The 19,243-nt window shown below is 39.3% G+C and overlaps 1 protein-coding gene across 5 annotated transcripts in view; it reads right to left on the reverse strand.

Moving 5' to 3' along the window:
* KIAA1549 (KIAA1549 ortholog) overlaps positions 1–19,243 on the reverse strand; it is an 81,251-nt gene that overhangs the window by 44,056 nt on the left and 17,952 nt on the right. For all 5 annotated transcript variants that reach the window (XM_026866004.1, XM_026866020.1, XM_026866012.1 and 2 more), the window contains exons 6-9: positions 16,586–16,645; positions 13,881–14,026; positions 4,307–4,484; positions 2,003–2,187 (exon numbers count right to left, since the gene is read on the reverse strand). In XM_026866004.1, the coding sequence (XP_026721805.1) occupies positions 2,003–2,187; positions 4,307–4,484; positions 13,881–14,026; positions 16,586–16,645 (569 nt within the window). The remainder of the gene's footprint in view (positions 1–2,002; positions 2,188–4,306; positions 4,485–13,880; positions 14,027–16,585; positions 16,646–19,243) is intronic.

The raw sequence follows: 19,243 nt of genomic DNA on the forward strand, positions 1-19,243 counted from the left end.
TTTCCTTTGGTACCAAAGTCACGGTCTGTATAGAGGGAATGGAAATTATTGTAGGTGAGAAAGGGGGACCCAGAATCCATTTTTAAACTGAGTTTATTTATAGACCTAAATCCCCAACCACATGATTTCACTCCTTTGATCATTTCTTTGCATTTGCTGGAGTAAAGTATAAAAAACACAAACAGGTTAAAGGACAGGACCAAACCAAATATCCCATATCATTTGTACATTGTTGTGACTGTCTGGGGATCTTCAGTGCCCTACTCAGTAATTCCAAGCCACTGTCTGAAGACATGAAGAAATCCTAAAGACAGCCTGCTATTAAGGAAGCCAGAGTACTATTTTCCTTCTGGATCTTGGGCAAAGGAGGAAAATGGTCTTCAAAGTAGATTCTGCCAGTTGTTTGATGTGCTAAGTAATAAAAATTTAAGACACTTTTCATTGCTTTAACTCATTTAGTATTAAAGTATGAGCCATCCATGGGCGCAAGGATCGTACTAGATGGCCTTACTGGTTCTTTCTGGTTTGCTTACAGTGACTTCCCTGAAGAAGGCAAAGTGACAGGCTCCCTAGGCGAACTGAAATGAGACTTGAATACAAACAAGCTCAAGGATTCAACTCATGAATGATTAAGATGAAGAATGCTGCAGAAGCAGTGCAGAAAAACAACTAAGCTGTTTTCCCAAAAGAAAGCAAAACTATGAAAGATGTTCTGGCATTACAGTCAACCCAGCCCAACTGCTTTCTTCCAAAAAGCTTGCAACAGCAGAGCAGTACCGAAAAGGTATGTGATGAAATAGTGTACCAAGGGTAATGATCCTCTCCTGCCTTTTTTGTATGACCCTTCTCAAATTAGCTGACACTACTGTGGGGAACTTCTTCAATCAAAATCTGTGTTACGTACTACAACAGCACAGGTGAAATAAGGTACCAGGGGGTGAAGTTCATCAAAGGGTACCACTTGTTGCCGACCTTGATTCTGACACTCAAACTGCAGTGGCAAGACAAGTGGAAGTTACTATTGATTTGTTCTGACTGCTTTGGAAGTGCAACCGCTTTCTGCTTCTCTCATCTTTCACATCATTAATTATCCTGAAAGAGAGCATGGTGTACAGACAAGGCTTGTTACAGAGAAAACTGTATGACTGAACACGAGGTGACAGTACAAGAACATAACTACAGTATCACAGGATTAGCACAGGCAGATTATTTTGCCTTTAATGATGCCTCTGAAGGTATAGTCAGTAATAAGCATCTCTGACACACAGACCCGTTCTCTTCAGCTGTAAAAGGGAAAAGTAGGATTTGTAACCCTTTGGTCACTTTTCCATCCTTTTTACTGAATATATCCTGTGTGAAAATACTGTATCACGTATTTTTTAAATAATAGTCTTGGGCAGGGAAATGACAAACTACTGAATTTCTCACCAGCCTAACCCAGTCCTCCAACACTCTGGCCAGCACACTCAACCATGCAGTCTCATGCAGATTCACTAACTGAAGTTCTAGTTTTGCAACAGGCTTTCACAATGGCGACACAAGGGCCCCAGCAGAATGTAGAGCACCAATAATAGGCTCTACCAAACTCTAGTTCCAGCATGAGGTATTACAAATGGTGCGGTTTAGCTGTCAAAATAGTTTAGCAGAAGCTCTCCAAAGAAAAATTCTGCCCTCTGCAGAAAACAAGGTCAGTGATTCAACACTCAATACATTTCCTCTTATTCAGTCCTAGTCAAAGCCTTGAAATGAAGTGATAAAGGGTTCCTTTCAGCCTCAGTGCCCACATTTCAGAAGGATGCATCTACCTAATGCAGTATCGTATACCTAGGAGAACAAATAAAACATTATGGCATTCTTGACTTTTTTCCTTTTCCTTTTAAACTGGAAGGCTCTGAAACTGTGTTTCCAGATGCTATTTAAGGATGCTAGGTGTTCCCTAGACTCTCACATTTGCTTATGCTTAGAATACTCAAGTTCCTCTCAGCACAGATTCCCCTTTTACCTTCTGTCGCTGCTGAATGTTGCTTATCGTGTCTGGCTGAAACTCCAGTTTGTCTGTTCGACAAAGTTTCCAGTATAAAATAATAACAATCAGGAGCACCACAGCAACTGGGACTGCCACACCAACAATAATCCATAGGTTGCTATTCTGTGACTCTGAGGTGGACTCCTTCAGCTTCTCCACAGCTGTGAAGTTAAAAAGAAGACAGCAATATTTATGTGGTCACGTATTTTAAACTGAGGACAGTTCAAGGTTATGTATTTTTATCTTCTTGCAAATGCTAGTTAAGGAATTTATCAGAAACCAGCTGCACATCACAGGAAATGTCATACCACTTACAAGTTAATGTATGTCACGCTCAGGAAACATGGGGTAGGTATCGATTGTTCTGGCCTACCTTCTGAAGACCTGTGCTTAAAATACTAATGAAACTACACTTCTGTCACATAATTCTGTAACCCAAAACTGAGCTGACAGTCAAATGGGTTCAGAAAAATGACTTACCAACTTTCCAACATTATTGCCTGTTTCCTGCTTTAAGCAGTATTACCAGCTGCCTCTTCTCTTTAAGTATACATTATGTATTTTGTTACCTTCCCCATCAATAATCACGATCAATTTGACTGTGACTCTCCTCCCCAAGGTGTATAGTTCCACATTTTTTATTACTTTTTTTCTGTTCTCTGTTTCACTGTCAGTGGGTGAGATCCCTTAGCCCCAAACAGAAGACAAAACTACTGGGATGTGTAATCAAGCCAGTCATGCTTGTAAGAAGTAAAGGGGAAGAATCAACAAAACTTTTGTTTGCTCTATTTTGCATAGTGGTTACATGTGGGACTAAAAACCACAGCAGTAATAAATTTCTAGTCATACTGATGCACTTTCTTCAAATGATGTTTTCAAGTTAAAAAGAATATTTCTACGCAATCTTATATATCATTTTATTAACAGCCACGCTAATGATGAACCTAGAGATTAAAGGAATGTAATTCTTGTATTTTGTATCTGACAGCTCATTTATGACATTACATTTTGCTATAAAAATAACTTTTTTTATCTAGTTTCTTCCAGTAAGAAGAAACATTTAAAAAATTTCTATGATTCTATACCTCTTAAAGAAACTTGCTAATGATGTGTCAAAGATAACAAGTTTTAACATGCAGAATATGCTATAAACACTTCATGAAGTTTGTTCGACACTTACATTTTTGTAAAGGGAATTTATTCTTGCAACTTTTTGCATTTCTGTCTAACCAATATTACAGTCCGTTAACAGATCCTAAGCAGATGTATATGAGCTACTGACCTATCTTTAACCCATGAGGGACAAAATTTAGAAACACATCCAGATGGTGCAATTATTACTATTTTCTTTCTTTTCTTTCTGAAGAGAATTTAAAAAACAGACACACTCCTGTTTTATTGGCAAAATACCCTGTGGTACAATGCAATTCATGTCTCCATATTGTACAGAAAACAGAAAAGGTAATTAAGCATTCATATCAATGAGGTATTTTGCAGATCATATACATGTCTGTTACTGTTTTAAAATACTTCCAAGTTTCTTTCCTAATCATAACATGGAATTTTGAGTAGGTCTTCTGTCTTGGTTCTTACTGCAAATTATTTCTATATCATGCTCCCTGAGTACATTCATTATATGACCTGTCATATTTATTCTGATGTGTATCTAGTAAAAGATCACATTACTTTGTATTATTAAAAGATCATGTTTATTATATATTACTGGTAGACAAACACATAAAATAAGGTCAATCATATTCAATGGAGGAAATAACTAATTTTGCTTATACCCTTCAAAATGCCCCAACGAGCATTAGCCTACATCTTTCAGTCACAGAAATGATAATCCAGACAAGCTAAAGGAAACACCCATTTCACACTGACGTCCTCCCATACCACAATCATGGGTTTTGTGCAAGCTCCTGGGCAAGATAAGACGTAAAGAAATATTGGACTAGCAGAAAGAGATGAAAACAGCAAGAAGGTATCTAGTTAGAACAGTATTCTTCTAGCACAAGCACTGAAGTGAATGCAGTGAGGATTGCACTTAAGGACCCTGTTCCAATTCCAAGCTCAGCAGAGTCTTCAAGAAGCAAAAGCATCACTACATAGCCCACTGCAAGACTGCTAAAATTTATCTCCTCAGAAATGTCAAAACTGCAGCATCCCAAGAACAAAACATTGCAACAGTAGGTGCTGTGCAGTACCATAATCTCCAAAGCTAATGTCACCCTTCCTATTCCCCTTTGCTGGCATCAGTGTGGATTCAACAGGGCTTACGCTGTGCAACGGTGCCTTCAATGCGGTATCCAAGGATGATTGCAGCTTGTTGGATATCAACTCTGTTCATCAGGTCTGAGCACTTCAGAGCACTGAGTCTCTCTCCATCTTGGTCCTCCACAAAATAGATCAGCTCCACAGGGTTATCAATACCAACTAACCGTGAGACGTTCACAATCTGAAAAGAAATTGGAAAGCTTTTAAATTTTAAGTTGTATTTATCTGGGGCTCCCATACATTTCCATCCATATCCTCTTTCCCTCTTTTCTTCGCAGGGCCTAGACCTTAAGAACACTTATCTAAAAAGAGACATTTGGAACAGCTTTGCCAAGATGGCATCAGTATCTGTCTTAATTGTCACTATGTGCAGTCCCTACTGCATAAAAAAGATTCCATCTTGTATTATGATGTAGAAATAAAATTGCTGTTAAAGAAAATCCCTCTATCTGTGACACCAAAGAATATGCTATTACGCTAACCATGCTGTTGTGAACTGGTACAGTTTGGAAATTGTCAATATCCAGAGAAGTCTGATGGGAAGGTGTCCCACATATAGTGCTCCTGAATACTGTATGGAGCAAAGGCAACATACACACAGGCTAGTTATCTCAGAAGAGCTTAAGTCAACATGGGCAAGCATAGATACAAAAAGCTAATATCCAGTAATAATAATTTGATTCCAAACTAGAATTCAGGATATTTTCACCTAATACTTATACAAAAGATCCTGAGTTGAAGTCTTCCAGAGGAAGACAACATTGCTGGAATAATATATCGTGTCTAATTACACAAACACTACTCAAGTGCTCCAGGACCCTGGGAAATCTACAGAAATACCTATTTTGTAACTGAAATTAAAATTTTGAGGGAAGCAATCCCTTGTATAATACATTTCTACGACGAACCTGAAGTTTTCATTTCTTTTTCCTATTTGTTTCATGACAATGTACAGATCCCGTATTGAAGCAAAAGAACTACTTTCATTCTAAAGATGCCACCCTATTCTAAAGATGCCACCCTGGAAGCCTCTGTTGCCTTTAGCATTTGCCAGTTAGTAGGAGCTATCAAAAGAGATTAGTGTAATTGCACTTCTCCTTTCTCTAAATACGTACTTTGACTTTGGTTTTTTATTCACAACACACACCTCTTTGCTCCAGTTGTTCCAAATGTTGAACAGCTACACTGGCAAATATTCTGTTAGCTTCAAACAGAACTGTTTGCTCTTCTTCAACTAAAGCACCTGCACAGTCACCTTCACCCTCCAAACAGCTCCCCCTGGTATCCACCTTTCTTCAGGAAGGAATGTATTTGACGCCATGGGAAGCAATTCTTCCTACCTACTTCTAAAGACATTAATAATCAAAAGAATGCATGCTATGAGGAAGCCCTGTAGACACTCTCTAGCCACAAAACATCTACATTGCATATGAGGATCACATAACAATTTTGAATTCCTGTAAAATTAAATCTTACATATAACAACTCTCCTCTGTTTAACCGCTTACACGTAATGGTGAGTTTATCCTAGAATTAGGCCAAACAAATTGCAGGAGCTATTCTATCACATAAACCAGAGTTTTATGAATTATCCTTTACTATGAAGTATATATTAAGTTAGAATCTCAAACACTGCCCACAGGCTTAAGGTAAAGCAAACACACAAATGTTTGCATGTCTGAGGCTTACAAAAGCAAGTCTTTATATTGTTTTCTTTCCTAGTTTCCAATAAAACAATCAGACTGAAGGAAAGCAGTGGAATGTTCTAGCTCAACATGGATGATATTCTGGTCTTTGGGGACATCAACTCAACCTGCCCTAAAAAAGCATTTCACAGGAGTGGTAATAGCAAGATATATGATAAATAATTTAAAAAAAAAAAAAAAAAGGATAAAAGAGAAAGCACAATTGTCATGCAAGTCTTTTAGGCCAAATCAACTGAAAGCAAAGAATAATGTTCAATGTCAGTCACATTTGACATAAGAAACAAAACAGCTACAAAAAAAGCAGAAAAATGTGGAAATTTCTGAAACACAGCAAGACCTGTTCACAGGACCCACTGACCAATGCCGTTTTTCATCCTGCACGCTATTCGCTCTTCTACCAGCTAAGGGGCAACTAATTCCTGACTGAGGGTAATGAAAGAGTATCAGTAAATAAAGTTTCAACACACATTCAGCAGCTGCAAGGCTGAATCTGGTTTCACGGAACCCAGATATATCATTAGTTAAACAAGTGTCCACAGCTTCATATTTCTGCTTCAACTGGGCTGCCTTCACCGCAGCCTGGCCTCAGTGCACAGAGCAGCAGTGTGTATGGACTGATATCTGCTTTCAGCACAGATGAACCCTTTCTTAAGTAGCACTTAACTCACACAGAGAGCGAGGGAGTTGAAAGGCCACATGGGACTGAAAGTCAATGAATTGCTTAATTTTAGGAAACTTGTGTATAGGAAAGCTACAGAATCAGAGAAATTTAGAAGATTCTTAAATTGTCATACATTTTATGGCACTGTGGAGTATCCAAGAAGTACTGTAATTGTATGTGTGTTATACACACAGGGTAACAGTCTAAAAGCTGGCCAAAGGGATTGAAAAAGGAACTTCTCCACAGCTGCCTTTAAAAAGGGCAGAGGGGAAGGAGGACAGATTCCTGCGCAAGATGCCACATCTTGAACAATACAATTTTCCACACTGAATTAAAAACAAGTGTATGGCTCCATATGCTGAGGAACAGGGATGAGTGAGAACAGTCAGAGTAGAGATAGGAAGAAGTAGCTGGAGGTATTCTGGCACAGTATAGAGAACACAGGAATGAGCATGAAGAAACTCAGTGGAAAGTGGAGGTACAGGCTGGTGTTGATGAACTAAGTTCAGTATTTTAAGATAAAACTTGTCTGAAATAATTAATTCTGAATACACAGTATTGTATGACTGCTCATACCGTACTGAAGGAAGCTGCAGACAAAATTTCAAATCCTAGGGGAGATGGTTATGGATTTCTGTTCTGGGAAGGCTGATGGCTGAGCAGGGTATTCTTGACGAGACTACAAGACAACTAGACTTGTACATAAACACAGCAACTGTGACAATATCAGTACTTTCAGTTTTCACCTCTGTTATTTTGATTCACTAAACTTTTTCCTTTTTCAAACTAACCTCCGAGTTCATGAGTTTGCTGCAACACAGAAAATGGCACACAGGATCTGAATCATTTTTAAGTCTGTTTATAAAATTGAGGTGCACAGTCACTGGACCCGTTTTTTACAGTTTCTGTATACTAAGTTTTGTGCAGTTTTGCTCCAAATTATACTCTCTGTGCAGCTTCAGATTGGTTTTGTCTCGTAATTTACAGAAGTATCTCAATCCTTGAGACCGCTAAAAATGCAAGCAGGGGCAGAAATGGTATTTTGCAGGCATCCAGCAAAGCAGCCTATGTGTAAGAAAGGATTTAAGCATTTTATATTTATATTTTGGCAGTGAGGGATAACATAGGGAGGGAGAAGATACAAGAATTTCAGTACATGGGAGGCAGAAAATAAAAAGGAAAGAAAAAATAAGAAAAGACTAATTCAACTTCTGTGTACATAAATGATACCATCTTTGTTGATACTAGATGTGCATCTAATCTCCACAGAGTAAAGGCTTAACTGTGTCCAGGTGTCAGTAAATTTAATTTAAAAAGTGTTTTCAAGAGAATATCATAGGTCAGTGAACAGAGTTGCCTTGGTAACCAAATCTAGTTCATAATTTAAAGCAGGGAAATCCAGGTGGTGGGCAAGCTCGCAAGGCGTTTGCAGAGTGTCAGTCAGCCAGTGGGATGTCCTGGTCAGCAAACCCGTCAGGAGTAAGGAATCCCTGGGTAAACTGGTTCAGGGTTTTGAAGACACAAGCATTACTTAGAAACAAGCAAACATGCACACACACAATATCCAAAACGCATGTACAAGGATTATTTTCCTTTTTTCACTATGTTCTTCCCCTTAGGGAAAAAAATAATCAAAAAAGATTCTGCTTTCTGCCTTTTTAAAAGTAGGATTTTAGTGTCCAGGCAATTAAATCAAGTTGTCTGAATGGTTCAGTAGACAACACAACATAAAGCACATGTGAAACAGGCATTGCACATAACCTGCCCTGGCTCTGAGAAAGCTCTCACAGGAACCTGTCAGGCGGGGAGATTGCGGTGCCGCTTGTGGGCAGCGCCGCTTGTGGGCAGCCAGCTCCCTCCTGAAGTGCTCCGTCTGCAGCTGGACAGGGCAGCACTGGCTGTCCTAGCACCAAACACTTACCCGCTGTGGCAGACCCTTCTGGCACTGACCTGGGGAGACTGGGAAGTGAACTTAGAGGGCCAGGGCACTGAAGGAAATTTCCTCTGCTGGCTTGCAAAGGCTTGGCCAGCAAAGAAACTGGCTTGTCAGAGGTAGGAACAATCTGACAGAGGGGCACGTCTCTGCCCAGGGTGGCTATTGGAGGGACACAGTGTCTCTGAGGAAAGGGTGAAGAGGCAGCAGTCCCCTAAGGCTCTATTTAAGAACTAAAACCTCCCAGCAAGGCCAGGCCTCTACTCCGATTACACACTCAGGAGAGATACATAAGCTGTTCGTAGAAAACCACGAGAATGAACCTCTGCCGTAATGAAAAGTTCAATTCAGTCGTTATGTCCCCTCATAACTACTACTCCTGACACACGATGCAACTACAGTGTCTCCTAATGTGCTCTTTAAATCAGAACATTTTTCTTTTTCTTACTTAGTCGGATCACCTTTTTGCTTTCTATTAGGTTCAAAGACCAAGCACACTGAAATGAAGGAAAATTAATTGGCTTTTGAACTACCTCCTGGTTTATCTTTAAACTACAATTAAGCTATTTAGTTCCTCAAAACTGATAGAATTAAATCTGGACTGGGACATCAAGGGCAACAAGAAAAGCTTCTGTAGGTATGTCAGTGGTGAAACACAGACTAGGAAAATGTGGGCCCTCTGCAGAAGGAAATGGGAGACCTGGTTACGGAGGATATGGAGAAGGCTGAGGAACTCAACAACTTTTTTTGCCACAGTCTTTACTGGCAAGTGCTCCAGCCACACTGTCCAAGACACAAAAGGCAAAGGTGAGGGCTGGGAGAATGAAAATCCAGTGCCTGTAGCAGATCAGGTTCAAGACCATCTCTAAGGAACCTGAAGATGCACAAGTCCATGGTACCTGACAATATACATCTGTGGGTCCTAAGGGAGCTGGCAGATGAAGTGACTAAGCTACTACCCACCATACTTGAGAAGTCATGGCAGTCTGGTGAAGTTCCCACTGACTGGAAAAGAGGAAGACCCAGGGAATTACAGGCCAGGCAATCTGACCTCTGCCCAGCAAGATCATGGAGCAGATCCTCCTGGGAACTATGCCGGCGCACATGGAAAATAAGGAGGCGATTGATGACAGCCAACATAGCTTCACTAAGGGTAAATCATGCCTGAGTAATTCGGTGGCCTTCTACAATAGGGGTTACAACATTGGTGGATAAAGGTTGAGCAACTGATGTCATCTGCCTGCACTTGTGCAAAACATTTGACATCGTCCCATGTGACATCCTTATCTCTAAATTGGAAACACATGGATTTGATGGATGGTCCACTCAGTGGATAAGGAATTGGACAAGGAATCAGAGTTGCAATCAATGACTTGTCCAAATGGAGAGCAGTGACAAGAGGTGCTCCTCAGAGGTCAGTATTGGGACCAGTGCTGTTTAACATCTTTGTTGGTGACATGAACAGTGGGACTGAGCACATCTTCAGTAAGTTTGCCAACCACATCCAGCTGCATGGTGCCATCAACCCACTGAAGGGAAGGGATGCCACCCAGAGGGACATTGACAGGCTTGAGACGGGGGCCTATGCAAATATAATGAAATTCAACAAGGTCAAGTGGGGGTAGTAGTGGGTGGAAAACTGACTATGAGGCAGCAGTGTGCACTCACAGCCCAGAAAGTCAACCATATCCTCCCTGAGCTGCATCAAAAGAAGTGTAACCAGCAGGTTGAGGGAGGTAATTCTGCCCCTCTACTCTTGTGAGACCCCACCTGGAGTACTATGTCCAGCTCTGGGTGCCCCAACATAAGAAGGACATGGACTTGTTGGAGCAGGTCTAGAGGAGGCCACAAATACAACCAGGGCGTTGAAGCACCTCCCCTGTGGGGACAGGCTGAGAGAGTTGAGGTTGTTCAGCCTGGAGAAGAGAAGGCTCCAGGGAGACCTTATAATGGCCTTCCACTACTGTTGGAAGTGTGGAAAAAAACAAAATAGTGGAAAAAATTGCAAAACACACATTTCCTTAACACACGGTGCCCAGAATAAACACAGGGCAGGATGGAGATCCAGTGATTTGTGTTGCCGTGGCACCAAGGAGGAATGCAAAGCAAGGTGGAGGCCACACTGTCCTGCTCTTCCACTTTTCTCAAGAAATATTTGACACAATTACGCAGATGTATCTCCTGCTTTTCCTCTTCTCTCGAGGACTGTTTTGCAGAACTCCACAGACCTTATCTCTCATTCTTCCTATTTTCCCACAAAAACAGCACACACCTTGCACTTAGGAATGTGCTGTGTCGCTCGCTACTCAAGAAATAATGGCTTGACTAGAGTCCCACCCACTCACACATACACACTTAGATAAATACTACCCTGAATTTGTATCTAACTTGTCTAACATGGAGGGACAATAATCTAATACCAAATCAGAGAGACAGATGGATGGTTTGTGCTTAAATATAAGGGAGAAATTCTTTACTGTGAGGGTGGTGAGGCACTGGAACAGGTTGCCCAGAGACGTGGACACCCCTTCCCTGGCAATGTTCAAGGCTAGGTTGGACAGGGTTTTGAGGAACCTGGTCTAGTGGAAGGTGTCCCTGCCCATGGCAGGGCGCCTGGAACTAGATGATCTTTAAGGTACCTTTCAACCCAAACCATTCTATGATTCTGTGATTAAAAAAAAATAGAATTGAGTTATTATGGTAAACTATTGATGAAATACAGCAAAGGGCCTAGCCTCTGCAGATGCAATGCAAACCACGGTAAATACATGCCTTCAAAGTCGAAATACATACATACATGCATAGAAATACAAACATTGAAAATATGTATGATTTGCTGTAAAACATTAATATAAGCACCACACAAAGAAAATGGAACACACTTATGTGTAACGGCCAGGTGGAGGCTTCAGAGGTTTTTTTGTATGTAATGGTTGCACACCTTTTTTTGTCTTCTTTATCATGGAGTGCCACCTGTTAACAGCACAGACAGGCAAACAGGAGGGGAAAGTAAGCTATTTGGATACCCTAGGTAGTCCAGAGCTCTTATTCTTAGTGTCTAGACTTAAAGAGCAATTTTTAACATTCTTAGATCCTAACACATGCCCTTAGAAATGAATTCTAAACCTCACAAGGTATCACTTTATTTTTTTAGTATGTGAAAGGAAACTAATATGCCTGCAGTAACATTCACAAATAATTGCTTCACCTTCTAACCCACCAGTCATCATTTTCCACAGAGCTTAGAAATGTCGCATTTCAATACACTAAAAATATCTTTCACCTCAGGAAAAATTCAGGTCTACAGGGGCTCAAAACAAGTGAAATGTGCATGTAGTCTTTCATGGATATATGCATATCCTATTAATAAAAGTATCCAACTCTTTGGTGTTGCTGGTTGTTTCTGTTCTTATTTGCACTTCATTGTGGCCTATCATAGCAGTCACTGGTTTGTGTGCAAGAAATATACATGGGAAAACTGAATATAAAGCACAAAGAATATTAATAGCTCTCCCTGAAGACACAAACAGATGTATATATACAACACACTTCAAACACAGCTTATAAACTTGTCTATGAGGAATAGAATCAGCATAAAACTAACAGCTTTATTGCAAATTACTATGGACTGGATCCTCAACTGATAGGGGAGCATCCTTGAAAGAAATCACCCTCCACTCCAGAACCCACTACCAGGTGCATCACTTCAGCTGCACACAATAGCCTCTAAGGCTGCTTCACATACCACACACCTGAATATCCTGCCAAAGCAAGCTGCCAAGCAGCTACAGTACCTAATGGTACCTACCATTCTCATGCAGGAAAGCAGGACACCTGCCACAGACACCTAACACCAAGGTATGTCCTTCAGCATTCCTTCTTCCACATCTCCTTTATTACATTGCTAACCCTATCTAACAGCATGGGCTGTGAGCACCTGGAGAAGCACGGGTTCTGTGGGATGGTGGGATGTGTTGACCATAACTAAGAGAATCCTCCACTGCCCAAAGACTGCAGCTTACAGACTCTTTGCACTAATTAACTGGCATAAATGAGCAGCATTGCTCTTTGGAACACAAGCTGCAGACCTCATCTTATATCACAGTCAGTCAGTCATAAGAAAAACGCTGTATTTTCACTTTCCAAAATCACTATACTTTAGCTAGAAGGGACCTGCTTGTAATTTTGTGCATGTAAGAATAAATTACCTGAGCTTTATTATGTAAAAACATTAAAACGTAATCTACACATACACATTTTATAGGCTGTGGTATCTTTGCTAGCAACATAAGGAATATTTGTTTAATTTATATGCAAAGGGAGGACTGAGGCATAAAGAACAAAGTGCAGTAAGAGGTGTTGGGAATAGAAGATCTGAAGCAGACATCTATTTACAGCAATTCAAAGCTGCACAAAAGAAAAATAAAATAAAATCTTTATTACTGAAACAGATGTTTATGAGACAGGAAAACAAAAGTAAGAAAATACCAACATCTGGAAATTTAAGTGGTAGCAAAAACTGTAGGATTAAATTAAAATAAAGATAATAGGTGTGAACAATTAGAAGGGCATCCGTGAGATAAACCAACTGTCGATTAATTAGCTTGAGAAAGTAATTTTTAGGAAGATGAAACATTAAAAAATACTTTGGCTTTCACTTTGGTGAACTGAATAGAAAGAACACATGTGAGAATTTAAAACTTAAAATTAAATATCCAAGTCTTTGTGGACATTATGTGAATAATTCCACCTGTAACAAAACTATAAAGCAGCACTGGAATTCAGATAGCAGAAGGTGCCATGTGTGCAAAATCTGACATGATTAATCATTCTTACTCGAAAGCCATCCCCATGACCAGGAGTACCATGACAAATAGACAGTTAAGCAGTAGAATATACTACTGTACTGCTGCATCAAGCTGCACATGATTCTATTTCAGATTTCTACAGCACCACCAAAACACCATGGAGAGTTGTGAAGTAGCTGTTCCAGCAGGGTACTTTTTTGAGGTAGATGACCATCCTGTCTGCTTTTGCTAGGCACCTCATGTAAGTCAGACAAGTTAAAATACTCAGTTGATTCCTTTTGTTATGGTTAGCTTAAAAGTCAACAAGTATCAGAAGAACCATAATTTTAGTGCAAAACACAAGCATCATGAACCAGCTAAACGTGATACAAGCTTGAGTTATCCTTCTCAACTCAAAACCTAGACAACATTAGCTTATTCAATAATTTATTACCCTTTATTTTTTCCTCTGACTTTGAGCTCTTAATACCTGCACAATGTTGCTGCCTGCAAAACTGGCTCGTCTCCATATCCGCCCTCTGACCAAAGCCTCGTTTAACAGGTGAGCTAGTTTCCGTTCCATCTCAGCCTGAAACACTTCCTCCTGAATTCGCTGGTCGACGACACCCAAGAGAACTACATTGCAGAGAAAGTAACCCAAGAACACAAATTAATTAGTAAAACTTTTCAGTGTCTTTTCTGCAACTTCAATTACAAGCTTTGAGTCACTCTGTGGCAGCTCACGGACAATCCAAGAGCAGCTGTATTCATATGGGAATACTCTACAGTTCAGTTGGAGGCTACATGTTGGAAAGGAAGACAGTGGGTAGGAAAAGGTTAACAGGAATAAATAAAATTTAAAAAATTAGGGCAGAGGGCATTTCTGGAATCTCAACCAGGCTAGACAGACCCAGAATATTGAAATAACAATTCTAAAAAAACATAAAACTTATGAGCATTCAATTAATTGTTTAAAAACAAATAAAAGAGAAAATTGAGTATAAACTGTTTGCTGCAACTACTTTCAGTTAAATTGTTGTGTTCAGAAACCACAGAGGTGGAGATGGGTAGGGAAAGGGTTTGGAATCAAGGAGAAAAAGCAGAACAGCAGCACATGAAGCTGTGTATTCCAACTTCATGTTCCCTAGATAAGATAAAGATTAATAAATATGCCAATTATAGCCCCAAACCACTGGTTAGTAGCCCTGCCCACTTCACTTCCCAACCCCAGGTACTCCAGGTCACTGGAGCAGCTAATGCTGAGAGGAATCCCTGAGGAACAACACAAAGGAAACATGAAAAAGTGTGGATCTTTACTAACAAGACGGCATCCAGTAAAAGAAAAGTGGAGTGAATGGAGCAATAGTCATTCAAATGACCTAATTAAACAATCCTAAAGGATAGTAAACCAACTTGCTGCTGACTGCAATACAATAATTTAGTGTCCATTCCTGTGTCTCTCCACTAAAATGGTTTATATTCCTTCAAAGTCCCTTTTTCAGTGTTTTCATGTTTACTTTAAGTGTGGTGGTTAATAAAAAGCTATTCAATTAGCTAAAATCCATTATAATTTTTTTTAATTTTAAAAACAAACCTATTAAACCCACTTTTTCTATTTAAAAATTTTCACTGCTGATATCAGAAAAAGGAAATATCTTCATTATTTCTCAGAGATTAACAGTATCTGTCTTCTAAATTCAGTCATAGACTATTTCAGAATTAAATAGCAACATAAACAGACAGTGGCCTAAGGCTATTATATACAGCAAGCAGTCTTACCTGTGTATTAAATTTCAGTATCAATGAACTATGAGTAACAGCATGAACTATATTCTACAACTGAGAGGGACAGCTACAGAGAACACTGCATATCTCAACATTTTATTACTACTGGGATACATGAACATATATCTATGTAATCTAATATTAAAAACCTTTATGTGCATAAATTCTGTCATTTACCCATGTCATGAGTCATTACCCTTACAATATGATATACAGACTGAGAGGGCTGACCCTGCCAAAGTGTACTCACTCTTTCCAGGGTGTCCACAATAATTGGGATTACAAAAAAATTCCTCTGTAGCAAAAAAGGTGCTGCAATTGGCTTTCAAAATCTTACATTCAGGAAGTTTAGAAAAAAAACAAAGGGACCTGATTTCAGAACTGGGAGAACCATCTTCTCACTGCAGAATCTAAAGGAACTTCCAGCAACACCAGAAAAAGCAAACCTAAGGCTAAACAAGAAAGGGGACATGTGATCCAAAAAGCCAACATAAATCTCTAAGGAAGGATGACACTGGATGTGGGATACTCACATGTAGCTTCTCTCATGTTACTGAACATGATCTGAAATTGCTTCTCTAAATCAAACTGTGTGGGCTTGAGAAATTAAGTTGCAACTTGATTTTCTGCTTAAAAAGTAAACTGGGTCAACTGGTGAGAGGAGGCAGGGATACCTAAAAGTAGCCTATATAAGTGGAGAAATACAGGTGGTTGAGTTGTGGGAAGACAGAATTGTGGCCAGTGGTGCATCTGCACCCTAATAAAAAGTTTTGTAGGCACAGCCTAATCGCCATTCAGGCTTTCTGCTTAAGAGAAGCAGGTAGGACTGACAGCATGCAAGCAACCTCAACAGCCTTTGAGCAGTGACAGCTCAAGCATTTCTGTAAATTATAGAATAAAACATCCAAAAGACTTGGGTGGGAGGGATCTGCTGTGAATGAATCAAAAGAGATCAATGAACTGTGATGAAACTCTTCTGTGTAACTGTAACATATCTATTTTCATTCTGTTTTATTCCTGGTATGTTTTGGTAGAAAGCATCACACGATTAAAATTTTAATTTTCACTTAAAAAAAAAATCCTAAAAATGAATGTGGTATATTGACAGCATACAGAGTAGACACTTTATGCCTGACAGTGTAAGCTGTCTCACTAAGAATGAACTGCTTTATAGACAGAAAGTACTTTGTGTGCATTATCAAGGAATTGCAGTAATTCATTCTATACCCAGGAATGGCATTTCCCAGATATTCCAGGTCACTAGGCCTTTGGTTTTAGAATTTATTCAGCTCAGGCACGTTATTACTTCATAAAAATGCAGCACCCCTAAGCTATCAATATTTACATAGGCTAGTTATCCTTCTAACAAAAATAATTGCACACTTACTTACTCACAGAGACTGTACATACCTGTTCTCACCCAGGAAGATTTCATCAACTGAGACACATTAAGCTTAGGATAATGAAAGGCTGAGGGAAAAACAGAATGGAGGAAAAACATCCATAAGAACAGTATTCTCAACAGCATACACAAAAAAAGAAGCTGCTTCATAATTTATACTGTCAGCAAGCATCTTATTTACACAGATGTATTACTACTCCTGAGGCTATGCAGACACAACGGTAAGGAAAGTGCTCCAAACATACACTCCCCAGTTCGTCTCTGAACAAAAAGAAGCTAACTGAAGCAGTCAGATTTATTACCTGAAAGATTTCAAGCTGCTGTACTGAGGTCATTGCTCCTAGAAATTTAAAAGCTCGCTGTCTGAAATTGTGACTCTTACTGAACTAGTTGCAGGATCAGACTTTTGTTCAAAGAGCAATGAGGCAACTCGTGTCTCAGAGTGGAAATAAGACCTTCTCTGAGGCAGAAACTGAAAATACTAAATGTAAAGCAGAATACTAAATATATCTGATCTGTGTTCCAGACTTGTGCAGGGTGAAACATATAAAAAGCGCCACCTTGACAATTTATTTATTTTTTTTAAAACAAAACCCACAAATAAACTCATGCACAATCATTGCTGTAGACAAATCTCATGGCTTTTGTGTTTGGCTGGGTCTCCAAGCTTTCTTAATTTCTCAAGTTTTTCAAAAAAATCTCTGTTCCAAAGTGAAATCCTTGTGCCAGTGAAGTAAATAAAGTCTATTTCTACTGACTTCAGTAAGGATAAGATTTTTTCCCAAGGTTTCCACTGGAGAGCAGTAAAGACATGTTGGGAAAGAAGTGAAGATGGGGGTTGGGCCAACGGCTTCCTCAAGGGAAGTCTTAAGCTTCACTACAGCAATAAGGAAAAGGAATGGTCTTTCTCAAAATATTTAATCCAGATGCAGTTTGCTAAGCATTATACAAAGGTTAATTTTTAAACCATTTCATGGCTAGAAAGAATGAGGCACATAACAATTAAATGACCTGGTCCATGTTAGATTAGTTTAGAGTAAAGATATCTTGTCTTCAGTTGTAGAACAGTTTCCCATTATTGCATGTTTCAGAGAAACAGAAAATTACCGTTTTTCTAATTTAATTATGCAATAATTTGTAGAGGAGCTGACCTCTGTCAGTGTACCTAAAAAGTGATTCTTTTGCCCCTAAAAAAACCTTATGAATTTTTTAAGGCAAGAGCAAAAACATCACTAGTTACATTGTACCTTTTATTTTCATAGATTCATAAATAGTCCTATGGAAAAATAAGAAAATTTGGTTATTCCACCTTTATTTCAATAGCAGCTCCACGAGCTTCAAGAGGACCACCAGGAGATACTTTGTGAGTTACTATTCAGAAGGGTATGAGAATATGGTCCTTTATTCTGAACAGGAAACACTGGCCCTTTACACACTGACCAGGATGCATCATATTTACAAAACTCTCAGACACACAAAAACCACCTGACAGTCTATTTAAACGCACACATTTATTTTTGCATCCTGATACACCATTCTACTGATTGGAGTTTGATTTACTCTGTTCATGCAATTGTTTACTTCATTTAGAAATACAACCTGAACAAAAAAGCATAAACTAAACTGCATCTATTGTTTTTCCAAAGCATGGAAAGAGTAAGATAAGAAAATCAAAAACTTTCCAATGGCCATAAAGCTTTGAACTGCTAGCAGTTGTGAGTTTTTTCGTCTTTTAAACCAAAATCATGTTTTGCCTCAATACTTAATGTGCTCTTCACACTTTTTCTAATTAGTACTTGAAAATGATTTAATTCATGCAAATTGCTGGATGACTATTCACTTAAACTTTTCACGGAATTAATGAAATTTAAAAATAAAACAACTTGAGCATAAAATGTTGAAGTTGAAGGGAAGATGTGCCATGATCCTTGGCAACTAAGGCTGGGTGCTAAAACCTGATGAAGAATGCATGAAGTGATGGATGCTTCTGCAACTGAGACCACGCTCCAAAGTCTGAAAATCCAGACTCCAAGTCTTATTCCACAGGTCATTCAAGTGTCTTGCCAACACACATATGGCCAGATCCTGAGCTCAGCTGGAGTTTTAGCACTGCAGTAAGATCATATTTGCAAGATTCCTAACGCCCTCTGGAACTAAAGATTTAAACCAGCACAGACTTGATTGCTATTCTGAAGGGGAAGTTGGATAGACAAAATGCAATTATTAGATTGCAGCTGGTCTGCTAATAACTATAGATGCATTAATGAAGTAGATACTAGCATCATTAGAAGACTCTAACACACAGCCCTGAAGCACCATACCGCATAACAGCATTGATTCAACACTGACTGAAAAGGCAAAGGGTCACCTAGTCACCCAGTAACCTCTTGACAGCAGTTTGAAACACACCACTTGGGCAACATGGCCTTCACCAGATGCTCCAACAAGGATATCTGACCTTCTCATACAGAAATGTGGGGCACCATGCAGGATAGAACCAGTACAAGTACATACTGATCTTATTTCTAATAAATGGAGGAACAGTAATAGAAAGCATGAAGGGAATGCAACATTTGGAATGAGAAGGCATCAACTGAAAAGTAAGATTCTGTTTAAGTATTGGGGTGTGGGTAATAGTAACACTCTGTATCTGTTAGAAGTCTGAT

This window comes from Athene cunicularia (genome assembly GCF_003259725.1).
Source record: "Athene cunicularia isolate RWA chromosome 1 unlocalized genomic scaffold, athCun1 chr1_part2, whole genome shotgun sequence".
NCBI classification, from domain to species: Eukaryota; Metazoa; Chordata; class Aves; order Strigiformes; family Strigidae; genus Athene; species Athene cunicularia.